Consider the following 18,087-nt stretch of genomic DNA (forward strand, 5'->3'; position numbering starts at 1 on the left):
ATGGAAGGAATGTGGCGCTTGCATATTCTATCATTTCAATGAAACATGTGCAGATTTTAAATTAATATTTTAAAAGTATTTTTTTTATTTTATTGGAAAGAAAGTTAAAGCTTTCAGTATTTGTATGTAGCTCCCTTCCTTCTCTGGCTGTATCAAAAATTGAAGCATCTGCATATCATGAATGAGAACTGAGAAAATCAATACATAAATAGATACAGTGGTACCTTGGGTTAAGTACTTAATTCGTTCCGGAGGTCCGTTCTTAATCTGAAACTGTTCTTAGCCTGAAACACCACTTTAGCTAATGGGGCCTCCTGCTGCTGCCGTGCCGCCAGAGCAGGATTTCTGTTCTCATCCTGAAGCAAAGTTCTTAACCCAAGGTAATATTTCTGGGTTAGCAGAGTCTGTAACCTGAAGCGTATGTAATCCAAGGTACCACTGTACAGGTAAAGACGGGGTTCTTATTTGACAAAAAGGCAATAGCATGCTACTGGCAAGCCACTATTTCCTCTTTAATGTAGACATTGTTAGAGCAGCTGAAACAACAGAACAAACACTGGGGAGAAATGATCCATTACTGACCCACCCACAAAATTCCCAGGGAGCAGTAAAACTCTTTCATGACTTAGCACCTTTCATGATTTTGTGACCTCACAGAGCTGAATTATGTCTCTTTTGGTGCATTGACTATTTTCATATTCATCTTATTTTATTACACTGCAAGCATTTTATCATGTTCTTTTCCAAGGAACTACAAAATGGTTAACAGGTTTAATAAAAGAGTTTTCTGGAGACCTGTTGCCCCAGAGTTGTCTCAGGCAATCTCCAGTTTCTGTTTAATCCCAGGGATCTGAAAATATAAAGCAATTTCCACCCAAGGAATCTTCTTCTCAGTCAGCCTGGTGAGGATGGGGAGGGGAATAAAGGGGTTGTTCTGATCATAAATCTAGAATTGATTTCCACCAGCTGCAGATTTGGTCATATTTGGGTAGAATAAAATGCCTTTAGCTCTAGCCAGAGGCCTTGTGTTCCGCAATTCCTATGAGCATGATTTTGTACAAAGAAAAGAACTTCACTTAAGAGATGTTAGATAAGGATGTTGTTTAGGTAAGGCGATCCCTTACTGCTGTGCAAATTGAGCAAGGAATTCCTGGCAGTTCCAGAAACACACACACTTTGTTCTGTTACTGGATTTCCTCAGATTAGAGAAGATTTGAATGAAATCTGAGAATTCATTTGGAATCAAATTTACTCTTTCTCAGATATTGTTTAAATGTCATGCTGCATGTAACCAAAGTCTTTAAAATAAAAAATCCGTAGAGATCAGAGGTCAAACTGATGGAAAAGATGTGCCTCTGTGGATTTTAGATGGAAGAGGCTTTGTGTTTTAAATGCTGCTTAGTTTCACGGAAATCAATTGATCTTAGAATGGGGAATCACCCAACACATTCAATCTCAGGATCCAGTTGCTCGGGAACTTTGGATCTTTAGCAAGTGTGCCAGACAGTGATGCTTATTCCAATCATTCTTGGTGATGCAGAATTCAAGGGCCAGGAATGACCCTAGGTCCGTAGAGTTCCCACTCACGGGGTCTATTTGGAAAGAAGCGTGGGAAAGGGGGCGTCTCCCCGAGCCACTCTCAGCAGTTACCCCGCTGCCCGGTCCTTAACAAGGGAGGTAGACAAAACGTGTGCGTAAAGTTAGTAAATCCTACGACGGCAGGCCTTGGGCGGGGTGAAGGCTCCGGCCCTGTCCCGTGAGCCGCTTTGGAACTCGCCCCGTCGGTTCCTTCCTGCGCGCAACGGCCGCCACTTCGGGGCTTGGAAAGGGGCGGTTCTGCGGGCAGCCGGGGAGGGGCGGCGGCGGCGGCGGCGGCAGCAGCAGCACAAGCAGCGTGGCCGGAGCTGGCCAGCCTCTCGCAGGTAGTTCCTGCTCGCTGCCCGGCCGGGGACTGAAGCCACCATGATCAGCAACGGGGCAGGCGCCCCTCCCGCGCGCAACGGGACCCCCGCGCCTCCGCTGTTGAGAAAAGCCGCTTCCCTGGGCGGGAGTTACGACGTCGCCGGCAAGGTCGGAGCCTGCTCGGGTTGGGCGCCAGGGGGCGCGAGTGGGTGTGGCGGGGAGGGAAGGGGAGGGGGCTGCCGGAGGGGAGGGGGGCTCCACCGCCTTCGTAGTGGCGCACATGGCGTGCCCACTCTCTCCGGGACGTAGTTTTAAGTTTCCTCTATTCACTGGTCCGTTCCAGCTCTGAAACTCTCCTGCCTGGGTCCCACTCTGCCAGCATCCCTGGGCAAAGAGTGGGGGGCCTTTCTTGCCCCCCCCCCGCCAGCTTCTAAAGTGAAAGGTGCCGAAGGGACTCAGCCCTGCTTAGAAAGACATCCCAGATGTGTGGAGGTTGCTTGTAGCCATTTGGGGACCAGGAAAGTAAATTTGCATGTGCTCAAAGGCACTCTGCTTCCTGCATTCTAAAAACGAAGCGGTGACTTTAGGATCTCCAGTGAGGTGGCTGCCTCAGGTCTAGATGCTATAGGGCAGAGAGCAGGCAGTGCTGTTTGAGCTACATGGCCTGTCCTGCTGCCCTCAGGTGGATGAGGGAGAACTCTGCTCCACTGCCAGTAAGAATCAACTGCCAGTCTGCACAAAGGAGTACCCTAGCTCCTGTACCTTTTGCCTGCTAAAAGTTGTAACACCTGCACAGGTGGCAGAAGTTCAACAGGTGCTGCTTTTCCAGCCTGGAAGCCTGTCACCCGACTTCCACCACTCTGTCAGCAAAGGTGGCTGAGCTTGCAAATGACACTGAAAACAGCCACTGGTTGGTTTCTAGGCTTCTAAGCCTTGATTGCAGAGGCCTTGCCAGTCTCTGACTGAGGCGAAACCCTGTCTCCATTTAGACATCATAGCAGGTTGTTTATAGGTTGGGGTGCTTGTCAGCTTCTCGTTCTTGAGCAACTTAAAATGAATCTCCCTGACACAGCAATGCAGTGTTCTCCTTTCCTTCAACAGAGCAGTTCCTATTCAAACCGCACTCAGAGGAAGCTGCTAAAAGTGGGCTTTGTGGGGAGGTGGGTCAGGAGACGCATCTCTCAGAATGAAAGCAGAGAGAGAGAAAGCTTTATGCACGGCAAAGGGGTTAGCTTCCTCAAATGCAGCTTTTTCATGGCTCTCCCCAGCCCAGGGGTGTGAGCTCTGGGAAACCTCTCTGCTGCAGTGATGAAGAGAACATGCTCCCTGCGAGGTCACTGGGGTAAACTGCTGAGCTCTTTAGCCGCTGTAGTTAACTGTAGATTAGCTTTCCTCATCCCAGCACCCAGTTGAGGAACACTGCTAACAGAAATAATCAGAGCCAGCTGTATACTCTGGTAGCAGATTCGGGCGCTGGTCAAAGCTTTTCAGTGTGGCTTTCCAAGGAGTTCTTTGCAGGTGTCCAGCTTGGTCTTTGCTGTCAATTTCGTACAAAGCCAGCTTTGAACCATGAAGAGCTAACGGGGGGAATGGAAGTTCTGTCTTTTCACCTTCACAGGATGCCACTGACAAGCCACTCTCATTATGAAAAACGGTAGCATTGGAAGGCTGATGAATAGCCTGCCTTGCAAGCCTGGCAAGGCCCAGGTCTTCTGTCATCTGGGGATTCGGGTGAGCCTCTAGTAAGCTGGAGCTCTTTTGAATGCGGAGGTCATTCCCACCTGCTCCCCACCTGCCTGGCTGCCTTCTTACACCCAGTCAAGGCACTACCTGCCAGCTGTCTCCTTAGTCTCACTGTTGCCCTGTCTCCTGCCCCACCAGTCCCACCAGTAGTGGGAGCCATGCAAAGAGCCACTTCATGGGATAGCTCAGTCTGTAGAGCATGCGACTCTTAATCTCAGGGTTGTGTGTTTGAACCCCAGCTTGGGCAAAATAATAATAATCCTGGGTCGCAGGGGTTGGGCTAGTACCCCGTCCATCTGGCTGGGCTTCTCCACTGATCCACACAGTCCCAACTCTGCAGTTCTTTGATTCTGTGTGATCACTTCTCATGGCCAGTGACTTGCTGCTGTTGCTGCTCACTTGCTTGGAGAGGGCAGCCGAACAGGCCGTGGCACAAAGGAGTAGAAGCAAGGTCAAGGATCCCTGGAGGATCCATTGTCAGGCCCTGGCAGATGCCTGACAATGCAAACCCCAACACTCACCCAGATTCCCATCTCCCTGACCTTCTACAGGTATTTGCACATTTGCAAGCTGAAGAACCACACACTGCAACCAGACATGCACCACAACCTATTGCTTCTTTCAAGTCTAATGGAGGGGGGCACTGTGGGCACCAGGAAAGGCCTCTGCAAGCACATGTATGCCCACAGGCACCAAACTGGCGACCCCTGTGTTACAGAGACAGCAAAATGATGACAGCTTCCAACCCAACTCTCTGCATACATCCTTCTCTGCACAAGTTGGTGCTCTGGGACTTGCTTCCTTCCAATAAGCATAAAAACGGAAGGGGTTTTGTGGAGTATATGAGGTCCGGTACACGTCTGCTGCCTCTCAGCTTCTCCGGACTGTAGCAGAGTAAAACACAGCATGTGCTGATGTATTGGCTGCGTGAACCCTCTGGCTACCAGTCTAGCCTTGTACTGTGGTTCTCCAGTTGCTGTGGGTTTAAGACGGTAAACCCAGTGGCTGCTCACAGCCTGCTTGCCTGTTGGTAGTGTCATGATGGAGAACACACTTAGAGACTCCATTGAGCTCATTTCCTTCTGCATTGCCTCTTGCCATTTCCTGGCTTCTACTTCAGGCAACCTCTGAACTTCCTTGAAACTCTCTGGTTCGCACTGAGCTACACCAACCCACACGCTAGTGACCTCAAACCTTTCGGGTGGTTTTCCCTCTTTGGCTCCCCATGGGTTTGGCTCCCCCAAGGACAAGTCTTCCTCATAGATTCTGCAATGTGTAAATGTGAAGCAGGCCTCCTACTTTTTAACTCATGGTGGAAATCTGTGCCTTGGGGAACGGGGCTGTATCCATTTGGAATAGGAGCAGCTCGGAAGACACTTCAAAAGTCTTGACCTCATTGTTTGCTTTTCCTGCAAGGGCTGCTGACATATCTGATCGTAGGCTTGTCTCCTAGTGACAGAAAAGAGATTGCTGTTATCTCAGAGTAGACTGGCAGAACCATTCTTTATAGGGGGATAAGCACTTGCTGATCAACATTTTTCAAAGGACACATTCCGGGGTAGGGTGGGGGGGTGCACCTCTTGTTTGTTACATTGGGAACGCAATGAAAACTGGGCTGTAGTCCATGAAAGCTTACGATAGGGTGGTGCAGTAGGACCTGGGAAGACCTGGGTTCAAATCCCCACTCAGACGTGAAAGTGAGGAACCTTGGGCCAGGCACTGTCTCTCAGTCTAGCTCAGCAGTTCTCAACCTGTGGGTCCCCAGATGTTGTTGGACTACAACTCCCATCATCCCTGAGCTCTGGCCTTGCTAGCTGGGGTAATGGGAGTTGTAGTTCAACAACGTCTGGGGACCCACAGGTTGAGAAAGGCTGGCTAGCCTACTTCACAAGGTTGTTGAGAGGATGAAACAGGAAGGAGGAGAACTTTGTATGCCTCTTTGAACCCTGTGGAAGAAAAGTGGTGGTGGTGATGATGATGATGATATTATCACTATCAGTCTTTAACAACAGAGAGTTTTGTGTCACTTTAAAAACTAACAGATTTTATTATAGCATAAGCTTTCATGGACTGCAGCCCATTATGCCATAATAAAATTTGTTAGTCTTTAAGGAGAGACAATACTTTTTTCTGTTCTCCTCCTCCTCCTCCTCCTCCTCTTCTTCTTCTTCTTCTGCTTCTGCTTCTGCTTCATCAGACTAGCCAGCTACCCCCCTTGGGAAATAAGTTTTAAAGATGCCACAAGGAAGACTCCTCTTTGTTTCTCAGAAACAGCTCAGATAACACCTTCCTCTCCCCAGTGTAGAAAATGGACCCAGAGCTGCCAACAAAACCAGGACTTCTAAGCTGAGGTCTGTTTGCTTAGGAGGAGTGAATGCTGGCTTGCGTGTTTGCTCAGCTATCTGGCAACATGGGTGAGGCGGCTTGGGGGGGGGGGCTAGTCCCAGATCAAACAGAGTTAGCTCATGACACGTATCACCTGGGTAAAGTGCTGTAATGGTACCTCTCAGGTGTTTATCTGGGAGATCCTCAAGCCATAGTGGAGCCTCTGTGAGCCCTGGTGGAGCCTATGTGCATTTATAGCCACAGTGACTTTTAGGGGACATTCTACAGACAAAGGGGAAGAGAGCGAAGGGACTATTTGCTGTAAACAGACTTGAGACCCTAATCACAGCCTGCTCATATATATCAATGACAAATCTGGCTCCAGCCAAAGAAGACCTGAGATGCAGATGCTGTTTTCTAGCTGGGCCATTGCAGATTACGTGAGGGGTTTACAAAGGCTTGGAGCTTACAGAGACTGTGTTTGCTCATGATGGGGGAAATCTTGCTTGCTTAAGGCAATGAACAAACCCTAGGAGTGTAGTAGGAGCAGCAGCACTGACCCTAGTAGGGAATTTCTTTGAAATCACAGATATGTCTTGGGTAAACTGTCCACCCCAAAATATTGGGTCCTATGGACAGTTTATATGGAGGTAAGCCTCACACAGCCTTGTTGTCTGCGATAAAAAAATGCAGAATATTCAAAACCAAAGTTAAACATGTGGCCCTGCACAGCTGCATCGGTTGTTCATATTTGGTTCTATCTCTGTAAAAGAAGTTTCCTAAAGACTTTCCAGAGGGTGAATATAAAGAAAATAGGGAGCTGCCTTTAGCTCAGTACAGAAGAGTTTCCCCAACTTGGGTCTTCAGCTGTTTTTGGACTACAATTCCTATCATCCCTGACTACTGGTCCTGCTAGCTAGGGGTGGTGGGAGTTGTAGTCCAAAAACAGCTGGGGACCCAAGTTTTGGAAGTCCTGGTCTACAGTGACTGGAAGTGGGTCTGCAGGACCCAGCCCTACCAAGAGATTCCAGGTATTGAACCAAAGATCTCCTGTATCCCTAAGATGGATAGATGGCTGAGCAAAGGCAGAAACTGGAGCATGTGGCTTGCAGCTTGAATATAATGAGACAAAGTGTTCTGCCCGTAGAATAAGCAGTTGCAGTAACAGCTGGCAGCTGGAGTGGCTCCAGGCCAGACCATCTCTCTTGGTCAGGAGAGGGGAAACAGTGGCAAAGTAGTAGAAGTCATGGAAATGAGGGCAACCAGTCAGGGAAGAGGGTTTATAACCTTCTAGTCATCCTGAGAAAGAAGAGATGATTACAAATGTGCAAGAGAGGCCTGGAACTCCAGAGAACTGTGGGCTTGGTGCCCCTCAAGATTGCTCGCCTACAGGCAGAAGATTACACGTCCCAATGCACAGTTCTTGAGACAGCATGGAAGGTAGGAAGACTTCTTAGGACCTCTTGGGAGGTCATGAGAAGATCCTGTTAGATCAGGGCAATGTACATCTAGCGCAACATCCTCTTCTCAAAGTGGTCTTCCAGATGCTTGTGAGAAGCCCAGAAGTTAGTCCTAAATGCAACAGCACTCTGCCCACCTGTCACTCCCAGCAGATGGTATTTAGAGCCATACTGCCTCCTACAGTGAACCCAGAGGGACCATGGCTTGATCATAAAGCCCCAGACCATCGCTTGCAAGCTTTGTTGTTGTGGTTTAGTCGTTTAGTTGTGTCCGACTCTTCGTGACCCCATGGACCAGAGCACACCAGGCACTCCTGTCTTCCACTGCCTCCCACAGTTTGGTCAAACTCATGTTTGTAGCTTCAAGAACACTGTCCAACCATCTCGTCCTCTGTCGTCCCCTTTTCCTTGTGCCCTCAATCTTTCCCAACTTCAGGGTCTTTTCCAGGGAGTCTTCTCTTCTCATGAGGTGGCCAAAGTATTGGAGCCTCAGCTTCAGGATCTGTTCTTCCAGTGAGCACTCGGGGCTGATTTCCTTAAGAATGGATAGCAGTAGCATTAAGGCAGGAGGGAAGCAAACAGGTTTCAAGGAGCTGACAGCATTCTGTTGCATGTGTCCCATGTTGAGGAATAGCCACTGTCAACATTGTAAGGCTGACCCGGAGAAGTCTGATGGGGGAGCTAACACAAGAGTGAAGATTAAGTTTTTCCTATGATTGTTTTGCTGCTGTTGGCTGACCTCCTAGATTAGATTTCCCCACCATCTAGCAATCCAGGGGGGAAGCTTATTTAAGTGGAACTTCAAATAGGTCTTCAAACAATAGGGCATTGGCCCGTTATGTAACACCAGGAGCCAAGCAATCAGCCAGGAAGTGAATCTGACTCTTGAAACAGCAAAGAGCAGCCTGCTCTTGTGTTTGCTTGAGCTTGGCATCCCTTCCCAGGCCCTGGACCTCAGAGCACTCAGCTCTTCCTCCTACTCCTCCATTTCCCATCGACTTCCCAGCTCCCACCGAAGGTATGTGCTGTCCCTTGCACTATTAATGGGCTTTTGCACCCCATGTTGTAGGTGATGCTGCTTGGAGATTCAGGCGTGGGGAAAACCTGCTTCCTCATCCAGTTCAAAGACGGGGCCTTCCTCTCTGGGACCTTCATAGCCACTGTCGGCATAGACTTCCGGGTGAGAGCACTACAGCTGCCAACGAATGCAGAGAGATGCTTCTGTTACAGCGCAGGGAATGGCTGCCCCTACTGAGATTATGTTAATTGCATAGATTTTTTTTTTTAATGTAATCTTATGTGACTGGGGTTGTAGCATGCAGGGAGGGGTTCTCTAACCCTTTCCTCCTCAGCTATGATCCCAATTAAAAGTGCTACCCCTACCATTCTGTCACACACACTGCTGGTAGTGATGGAAATGCATAGCTCATTAGTCCCATTAGGACCAATTGCAAAGCAGGTAGGGGATTTCCACTAGGAAAGTAGCTGGGGAGGAAACACCCCATTCCCTCTATGTCAGGGGTCCCCAAACTAAGGCCCGCGGACTGGATAAGGCCTGAGGGACTCGTTTATCCAACCCGCAGCGACCCCTGCCACCCGCTGCTCTTACTGGCACTGTGCTGCACGGGTCAGAGGAGCACTGGAAATAGCTTGTGTGCATGTGCAAGCATTATTTGCACATGTACAAGCCTTATTTGCGCATGTGCAAGCGTTATTTCCTGTGCACATCCAGGTCGGAGGAGGCCCATGCACATGCGCATTTCCGATGCTCATCAAACCCGGAAGTGCACCAGAAATAGCATGTGCGCACGTGTATGGGCACGCACTCCGACCCGCCGTGCAATCGGCGCTGGAGACACCAGCCCGAGGCACAGTAAGTTTGCTGACCCCTGCTCTATGTTGCAGTCCCAATGGAATGTTGAGCCCCCTGCACCTAGGATCAAAATGTTGTTGTTTTAAATTCCCTGACATGTAGCTGCAAGCCACACAATTAACACGATGTGGAGCTCAGCCCTGAGATGAGAACAGGGCAGGCAAAGGGTAAAATAAGGGCCAAAGTAGACACGGCATAAAGCTTTACTGGACCAACTCAAGTTAATGTACACAAGTGTTTTTTAGATCCACAGAACCCTCCGTTGGTAAGGCAGGTCATCGTATTATGTGTTCAAAGCATTCATTCTTTCCAACTAGGGTAATGTTTAGTTTCAGTGCCAGATTGACGTACAGTGGTACCTCGGGTTAAGTACTTAATTCGTTCCGGAGGTCCGTTCTTAACCTGAAACTGTTCTTAACCTGAAGCACCACTTTAGCTAATGGGGCCTCCTGCTGCTGCCGCACCGCCGGAGCACGATTTCTGTTCTCATCCTGAAGCAAAGTTCTTAACCTGAAGCACTATTTCTGGGTTAGCAGAGTCTGTAACCTGAAGCGTATGTAACCTGAAGCGTATGTAACCCAAGGTACCACTGTATAAGCTAAACAAGCTATAGCTTAGGGCCCCACTCTCTTGGGGGCCCCCCAAAAATATACTACTTCATAATTGTGTTTTACTATTAATATACTTGTTCTTAATTGTATCAACAATAACTTTGATAAAATACACATTTTGTTATGTGTAGATACCTATTAGGTCCATAAATTAGCATATAGCATATATTCAACACAAAAAACAGTGACAATTTGTTGTCGCATTGTGCTACCAGTTTTGCATGTTCCTTGGGTGCTGGTGACACCTGCCTGACATTACAAAGAACCCATACTATCTGGCAGAGTCAATGCTTGAATACATCCGTGTTGTAACCTGGGACCCGAATCATATGGAAACAATTGCCAACTACCACATTGCCTAAATATTGCATGAGCAAGCCATACATTTGTCCTATTCCACATGGCATAGGATTCCTGTACCTTGATCTGGTGCCTCTAATGGATCTATGGGAGGGGGCAGCAACCTTTCCTGCCACTACAACACTCTGAGGGGAGAAGCTCTCCTTCATCAGGCCCATTCACCCCCTTCTTCTGTTAAATTATAGAGCCCTTAAGCAGTTTGGAGGCACACTGCTTTCTGAACGTGCAAAAAGGCAGCCCTGGTTAGGGAAGTTTTTAATGTCTGATGTTTTATTGTATTTTTTAATATTTTGTTGGAAGCCGCCCAGAGTGGCTGGGGGAACCCAGCCAGATGGGCGGGGGTTTGTTTAAATAAATAAATAAATAAGCAAATAAATAAATAAGCAAATGTAAACTCTTGTTAACAAGCACGTGCACATGGGTGTAGCCAGGGGACGGACAGGGGGTGCAACAGCCCCTTCCCTAAATCAAGTAAATACTTAACCAAAAGTAGAAATTGTAGAAAGGTTTTGACAGATTTTTCTGGGTCAAAAGAAAGTACTTTGAAACAACTGTTGTTGAGACATTTCATTCCAAATCTGTTGGGAGTAAGACAGAGCCAGGCAGAGGATGGTGGCAGGTGGATGTCATCATCATCTTCATCTTCATCATCATCTTTCTATTTGTATGTCACCTTTCCATAGTTAAAACAATGCTCAAGGCGGCTTACAACATGGCAAGATTTACATAATTACCAACATAACAAAAGTCATACACAATAAATAAAACACATCAGAAGTTACACAACCAAATGGAAAACAATTTCCACATAAATCATAAAATCTAAAACTAAAAATACAACATTAATATCAACTACAATTTAAAATGACATAGATAAAAAAAATAAAAACAATTTTAAAAAGGAGCCCTCTCTGTTGAGCAGCAACAGTCCTTTATGGAGCCTGTCAGGCCCCGACCCAAGCCAGGTGGCGAGAGGCAGGGCAGGGCCCTTCAGGCTCCCAGCAGCCGTCCTGGGCAGCAGCAGTGTGCACCCCCCAACATAAATCCTGGCTAGGCCCATGCATATGATGACTAGGGGGGTGCTTCCCATTACCATTCCTCAGAAATGTGCTCTTTCTCATTCTCACTTCTCCTGGGATTGCTATCATCAGTTTGTATTATCACGACATTTAGAAACATAGAACATACAAAGGTGCCTTGTACAGTGGTGCCTCGGGTTAAGAACTTAATTCATTATGGAGGTCCGTTCTTAACCTGAAACCATTCTTAACCTGAGGTACCACTTTAGCTAATGGGGCCTCCCGCTGCCGCCGGAGAATGATTTCTGTTCTCATCCTGAGGTAAAGTTCTTAACCCGAGGTACTATATCTGGGTTAGGGGAGTCTGTAACCTGAAGCGTTTGTAACCCGAAGCGTTTGTAACCCGAGGTATCACTGTACTGAATCAAGCGGTTGGCCCATATAGCTTAGTCTGTCTACAGTGACTGGCAGCTGTTCTTGGGGACGGGGCGTTCAGGCAGGGGAGATGTCGGGGATTGAACCCAAGACCTTCTGCACGCGAGGCAGATGCTCGGCCACTGAGCGATGACCCATCTCCACATTTTATGGAACGCATTATGAGGAAGGAATTTTTTTATTTTGTTTTGCATTATGAGGAATGAGATATCAGAGCCATCCATAATGTTGGCCTTGCAAGGCTTCACACTTCCACTTCTCTCAAGCCTAGAAAGCATGAGTCCAAGCAGTTTTCCATTCCTGTGCTTCCTAGACTTGGGTCCAAGCAGTTTTTGCCTTTGCGTCCGGAGCAAGCGGAAGTGTGGATGAGCTCAAAGAAGAGACAGTGATTTGGAAAGTTGTCTCAGTGCTACTTCACACCCCGAACAATGTTCGGGTTCTGATTCTGCTTAAGTAGGGGGAGATCTTTTCATGCCATCCTCTGGGGGCTAAATCTGTGTCACGGAGGATGTGTGGCTGTTGCGGACTCCCACGCAACTCTCCAGGAGCATTGGGTAAAAGAAACGTGAGACTCGTTTAGCAAATGTCACTGTGAATTTCTGCTTGGATGAGGCTGGGGTTGCATCAGTCCCCATAACATGAAGTCAGGCCCTGTCTGCCTAATCTATGGCTGCTTTCCAATAGCACGTGACTATAATATAGACGCACGAGTGCTACAGTGCAAGACTGCAAGCATCTGGATCTATGCTGTTTTAGAGAAGGAGCTGCATTTTAGAAGATGATTGTCAGCCCCAGATTTGCCTTGTAACCCTAATGCGAGCAACGCAGAGGGGAATCCGTTGGTGGCCTTATATCACTGATCATTGTTAATGCAAGAAAGAGAAAGCAGAGAATACCTTGTGACCAAACATCTCTTACAGGACTCAAGAACCACTTAAAGCAGCATGCTGAGCCCTAATGGTTTGCTTCTATTATTTCCAATGACTACGGAGAACTGTTCTCACCCAGCTTTTCCGGTGCAGGACTGCATTGTTCTCAGTGGCTGCTGCTCATCTGGGCCAGAATGGATCTGGTTCACTCGGGGCCACTGGGAACGTTGTAGCTGGGCTAGCTGCGTAGAAAGCTTCCCACACCAAACGGCAGGGCGGTTTCCTTATCATAGCCTCAGTTAAGGCGACAGTGGCAGGCGAGCAAATGTGCCGTTCATCTGCAGATAAACTGATCAGATATGCTTGCTGGCTTGTTTCCATTGCACAGTAATGTATCCTCCTGACCCCAGATCTCAATGCAATGGTATCAGGCACCAGGAATCTGGGCATTCCTCTCCCCCAGAATATGTGGCCTGGATGTGAGACTTTTTGTTGATATGGCCCCTTCTAGGATGTGCCATATGCCACTGTGGCATACTGAGAGCCAGTGTGGTGTAGTGGTTAAGAGCGGTGGACTCCTAATCTGGTGAACCGGGTTCGATTCCCTGCTCCTCCACACGCAGCTGCTGGGTGACCTTGGGCTAGTCACACTTCTCTGAAGTCTCTCAGCCCCACTCACCTCACAGAGTGTTTGTTGTGGGGGAGGAAGGGAAAGGAGAATGTTAGCCGCTTTGAGACTCCTTAGGGTAGTGATAAAGCGGGATATCAAATCCAAACTCCTCCTCTTCTTCTTCTTCTTCTTCTTCTTCTTCTTCTTCTTCTTCTTTATTCCACCCATCAAATTTACAAGATACTTTTCACACAGCATGATTGGTGGCGCAGCAATAAAACTGCTAAGCAGGGTCTAGTGTGGTTTCAAACTGAATGGGGGACCACATGTAGAGATTCCTGTACTGCAGGGGGTTGGACTAATGACCCTCAGGGAGTTTCCAACTCTCCTATGATTCTACTGTTTTTTAGCAGATTTTTCCCATCCTCAGGAGTTACAAATAAGCACCAACAGTAGTTTGATGGAAGCAATTGATATTAACTGGGTTAATGCGTTGGGGTTAATGCGTTGTTCTACACTTCCCTAACGTATATAAGTGGGACGGGGAACTTGCAGCCTTCAGGATGTTGTTGAACTACAAATCCCATGAGCCTCAACCAGCATGGCCAATGGTCATGCATCTGGAAGGGCAAGGGTTCCCCATTCCTAAGTTTATAAGAAATGACAACTGGTGGACTTGGGATAACGATAACGAATGAGATGGTTAGCCTGTTCTTCATCGTGTTGGTCCTGTGCTTAGTGGGAAGAATGCAACTCAGTTTGCCTTATGCCGTAGCAAGGTCATTCAATGGGGCACTGAACAATGGGGGCGCAGCTAGTGGCAAGAATGATTCACCCTGCTGATCAAACCTCCCAGCCAATCAAAGCAATAACCGCCAGAGAGTCAGTGTGGTATAGGGATTAGAGTCACTGTGTCTGTTCCTGTGAAACATTTATCTGTCTTTTAAACTTTTGAAAACTGGTATCTATCCTGGAGCAACTCCCCTTCTGATGACCATTAGGTGCATCTGTAAACAGTGGCGTAGCGTGGGTTGTCAGCACCCGGGGCAAGGCAAGTAATTTGCGCCCCCTAACCCGTGGATTTGTGCCCCCTAACCCTACCCCCCAGATGTTGCGCCCGGTGCGGCCGGCCCCCCCTGCACCCCTCACACTACGCCACTGTCTGTAAAGATTCCTGTATCTAAAGGCAAAGGCAGAGCAGACTTTCTAGTTCCTGCCATTTATTCCGCTTTATACACTAGTGTGGTTTTATTTTTATTATTTTTTTTTCTTTCAGAACAAAGTGGTGACCGTGGATGGTGTGAAGGTGAAGCTGCAGGTAGGTCTCTTGAAATTACACTGATGTTGCCTATCACCTGAACTTCTTCCAAATAAGTTAGAGGGATTTTGGCATGCACATGGGTTGGTGTTTGTCCCTGCCGGAGTACAGCCTCCGTGCCAGCCCTTTACGTGTATTATTGTTTTATGAATTCTCATTATGCCGTTGTTTGGGTACCCAATGATTCCTGATATATTATTCTCTGCCCACTGACCTTTTATTGCATTTATCTAAGGCGTCCCTCCGGGTGGCGCTGTGGGTAAAAGCCTCAGCGCCTAGGGCTTGCCGATCGGAAGGTCGGCGGTTCGAATCCCCGCGGCGGGGTGCGCTCCCGCTGCTCGGTCCCAGCGCCTGCCAACCTAGCAGTTCGAAAGCACCCCCGGGTGCAAGTAGATAAATAGGGACCGCTTACTGGCGGGAAGGTAAACGGCGTTTCCGTGTGCTGCGCTGGCTCGCCAGATGCAGCTTTGTCACGCTGGCCATGTGACCCGGAAGTGTCTCCGGACAGCGCTGGCCCCCGGCCTCTTGAGTGAGATGGGCGCACCAACCCCAGAGTCTGTCAAGACTGGCCCGTACGGGCAGGGGTACCTTTACCTTTACCTTAAGGCGTCCCTCAGCCAGGGCACCATGGGGAAAGCCCTGTTTCTCTCTGCAATTGAAAATCACAATGTCATATTAAATAATACATTGTATAAAACATGACCGAAGCAGAGACCACAAATAAAACACAACTTTTAAAACAAGTACCTGTGGGCCCCACAACCCTCGATCAGCCCCAGTGAGCGTGGCAAATAGTTGTGGGTGATGGGAGCTGCAATCCAACAGCTCTGGCCACAGGTTGGTCAGATTACATACCATCCAATTTCATCACTGTCTCAGTTTAATTTCTTGGTTTTGATTCATCTACCTGAGTGTACATCTGGCCCTATATGCAGGTTTTATAGGACATAGTACCCTGCAGAGTTCCACTAGATAGAACCCAGCAGAACCCTCTCCTTGCAAGGAACCATCCAGACCTTATCTGTGAAAATTTCTGTTCCGTTCCTTACCGTTTTGCTTCGTTTGTGTATGTGTGTTTTCCCGCTGCGCTGCCACTCGCTTGGCATTGGGGTTCCTGCTCATGCAATATCGTGAAGGTCTTTCTCGTGATTTACCGACTTTGCCTTGTTGCAGATCTGGGACACAGCAGGCCAGGAGCGGTTCCGAAGCGTGACTCATGCTTACTACAGAGACGCACAGGGTATGTCCTCCAGTTGGGTGTCTTGCACCGCAGCTGGTATTCTTAGCAGAGCAGCTCTTCGTTGCTAGAATCCAATAATAATGCTATTATTATTATGGCGCAGCTCGCAATTCGGCTGTAAAATGTGACCCTGTAATTTTCCATTAAAAGAATCGCAGGCAGCAAGGCTGGGAATGTGTCACTGCCAATCAAGTCACTGCCAATCAGAGTATACCAGAGTATACCAGGAGTGAGGAATCTGCATTTGCCCTGTCCATGATGGACAGAACAATTGCCACACACAGGAAGAATAAGGATTTAGTTTGAGTGCCACACTTGTAGTTTCGTAAATCATTTAATGATTTGTTCATATTAATGAAAGTTGTTCATATTACAGTTGTTGTGTAAGGGATTGTTATCTTGAGTGGAGTGTAATTGAAATTAATAATCTTTTGGATAAACAGCAGAATGTAACATTTGCTGTAACAAACCAGAAATGGAAGTCGGGGGTAGTCAACAGGGAGGGGGAAATGCAAAAAATAGATGTTAAATGATGATACTGAATAATTATTATGAGAAAAGAAAAACAATAAAAATTATTTTTTAAAAAATAAATTAATAAGCTTTTGGAACGCAGAACTAAAGAAAATCACCAAACCATCAATTCTAGCACACCGGGGCAGGGAATGGGACACACCTAAATTATATAATTTGCTATATGAATGATTGGTATTAGTAATTGTATTATCATTTGGCATTGTTATAATGAGGCAATTATTGGACTGTAGTTGAAAACTAATAAAAATTATTATAAAAAAGGGGTGGGGAAACTGTCCTTGAGTCCAGCCCCCATCAGACCCGACCATTGGCTACACTGACAGGGATTCATGGAAGCTGGAGTCTGACAACATCTGGAGGGTGGCAGGTTCGCTGTCCCCAGAGTCTCTTTGTGAACCACTTTGAGGTCCTTTTTACAATGAAGCGGTGTATAAATTTATAAAATGAATATAATATACTGGGATACGCAGACCAGTGGTTTGACCTGGAATAAAACATGATCATTTTGGGGGAGGGAAACAAACATTTTTCTTTTTTTTCTTGCAGCACTCCTCCTCCTCTATGACATCACCAGCAAAATGTCCTTTGATAATATCCGGGTGGGTGTTTAACATCTGCATTTGAACCACGTAATCCGGTGCTAAAGTATGATGATCCCACAGCCCTTGCTTATCCCGACTTGCCCAGACCTTCCTCTACTCATCAAAGCATCAAGATAAGAGCTCAGGGTTGCCAGCTAGCCAGAAAAGGAAAGGGAAATCCCAGCCTGGGCTGCTTTTGTATCAGCCCCACAGTTTGATGTGCAGAAAACAACAGGATCTTTTCACAGCGAGGAGACAAAACTTTATCACCTGCACATCAAAGGGCTGAGCAAAGCATAGCTGCAGTTGAAAAGCTGGTAATTCTTTAGGAACCTGATTCGGGAGCTTGCAGTCTCAATTTTATATAGGGGAGCTGAGGAACGAGGACAGGAGAAAGGAGAGTGGGGCAAGCAGTGGAAAGATATGCATTTGTTTCTGTTACACATACTTAGAGTTGCTTGAAGGTGGGGTATAGGGATTCAGGCAGGAGAGTGGGGGACCTTTTTGGCTCCATGGCCCAGATCCTTATCAGATCCCAGCATCATGGGTCAAATCGCCTTATGGCAGGTGATTGGGTGCTTTGAAGTCCCAAACAGGGACTTCAAAGCACCGCATGCAGCCCAGGCATAAGGTGCGTTAGGCTTTTCCCTGCATGGAGCTCATTCATGGAGCCAACTTGGCAGGCTTCGCCTCTACCTGTTTTCCCCTACCAATGGACTATCAGCTCCAGATTGTGCATTGTAGCCACGTGATGACAGCTGTGCAGCAGGTGGGTGTGGCTTGAAATTGCTTTGCGAGCCAAATTTGAACCCTTGGTGGGCCCGTGAGCTAGAGATGCCTCCCCCCTTGACTTAGGGGTCACCAGTGGCGCTAAATCCAAGCTTGGTCTTACAATGTAAGATAGGACAGTATGGCATTGGCTTTACTACCCCTGATGTATTGGTTAGGATGGAGGAATGCCGCTGAGGGCAACCTTACTTTGCCCCACTTCTTTAAGCAAAGCCCTCCTCCCTCAACACATCTGTCTGCATGGTCCAGACAGGGGACTAAAATAAAGGCTACAGTGCAAGCTATGCATGTTTCATGGGGCTTACTCCCAGGTAAGCACTTATGGAACTGCAGCCTGAATCCACTTATCATGATGGTGGTCCAGCCACTTAAGAGACTCTAGACCATGGTTCTAGTTACAGGTAGGTAGCCGTGT

General features: G+C 47.6%; 1 protein-coding gene and 1 long non-coding RNA gene across 5 annotated transcripts in view; both read left to right on the forward strand.

The window, feature by feature from the left end:
• The window catches only part of LOC307211175, a 205,471-nt gene that overhangs the window by 175,186 nt on the left and 12,198 nt on the right, over positions 1-18,087 (forward strand). The gene's annotated exons all lie outside the window — the stretch shown is intronic.
• Positions 1-18,087, forward strand: part of RAB37 (RAB37, member RAS oncogene family) — a 78,384-nt gene that overhangs the window by 51,190 nt on the left and 9,107 nt on the right. The window contains exons 1-5 of one of the 4 annotated variants that reach the window (XM_079967485.1): positions 1,269-2,070; positions 8,500-8,610; positions 14,484-14,525; positions 15,699-15,765; positions 16,849-16,901. In XM_079967485.1, coding sequence (XP_079823611.1) covers positions 1,963-2,070; positions 8,500-8,610; positions 14,484-14,525; positions 15,699-15,765; positions 16,849-16,901 — 381 coding nt within the window. In that variant the 5' untranslated portion in view covers positions 1,269-1,962. Of the gene's footprint in view, positions 1-1,268; positions 2,071-8,499; positions 8,611-14,483; positions 14,526-15,698; positions 15,766-16,848; positions 16,902-18,087 lie in introns of those variants that run through there. The other 3 variants (XM_079967486.1, XM_079967487.1, XM_079967484.1) reach the window with 3 other exon arrangements.

Source organism: Podarcis cretensis, assembly GCF_951804945.1.
Source record: "Podarcis cretensis genome assembly, chromosome: 2".
Taxonomy (NCBI): Eukaryota; Metazoa; Chordata; class Lepidosauria; order Squamata; family Lacertidae; genus Podarcis; species Podarcis cretensis.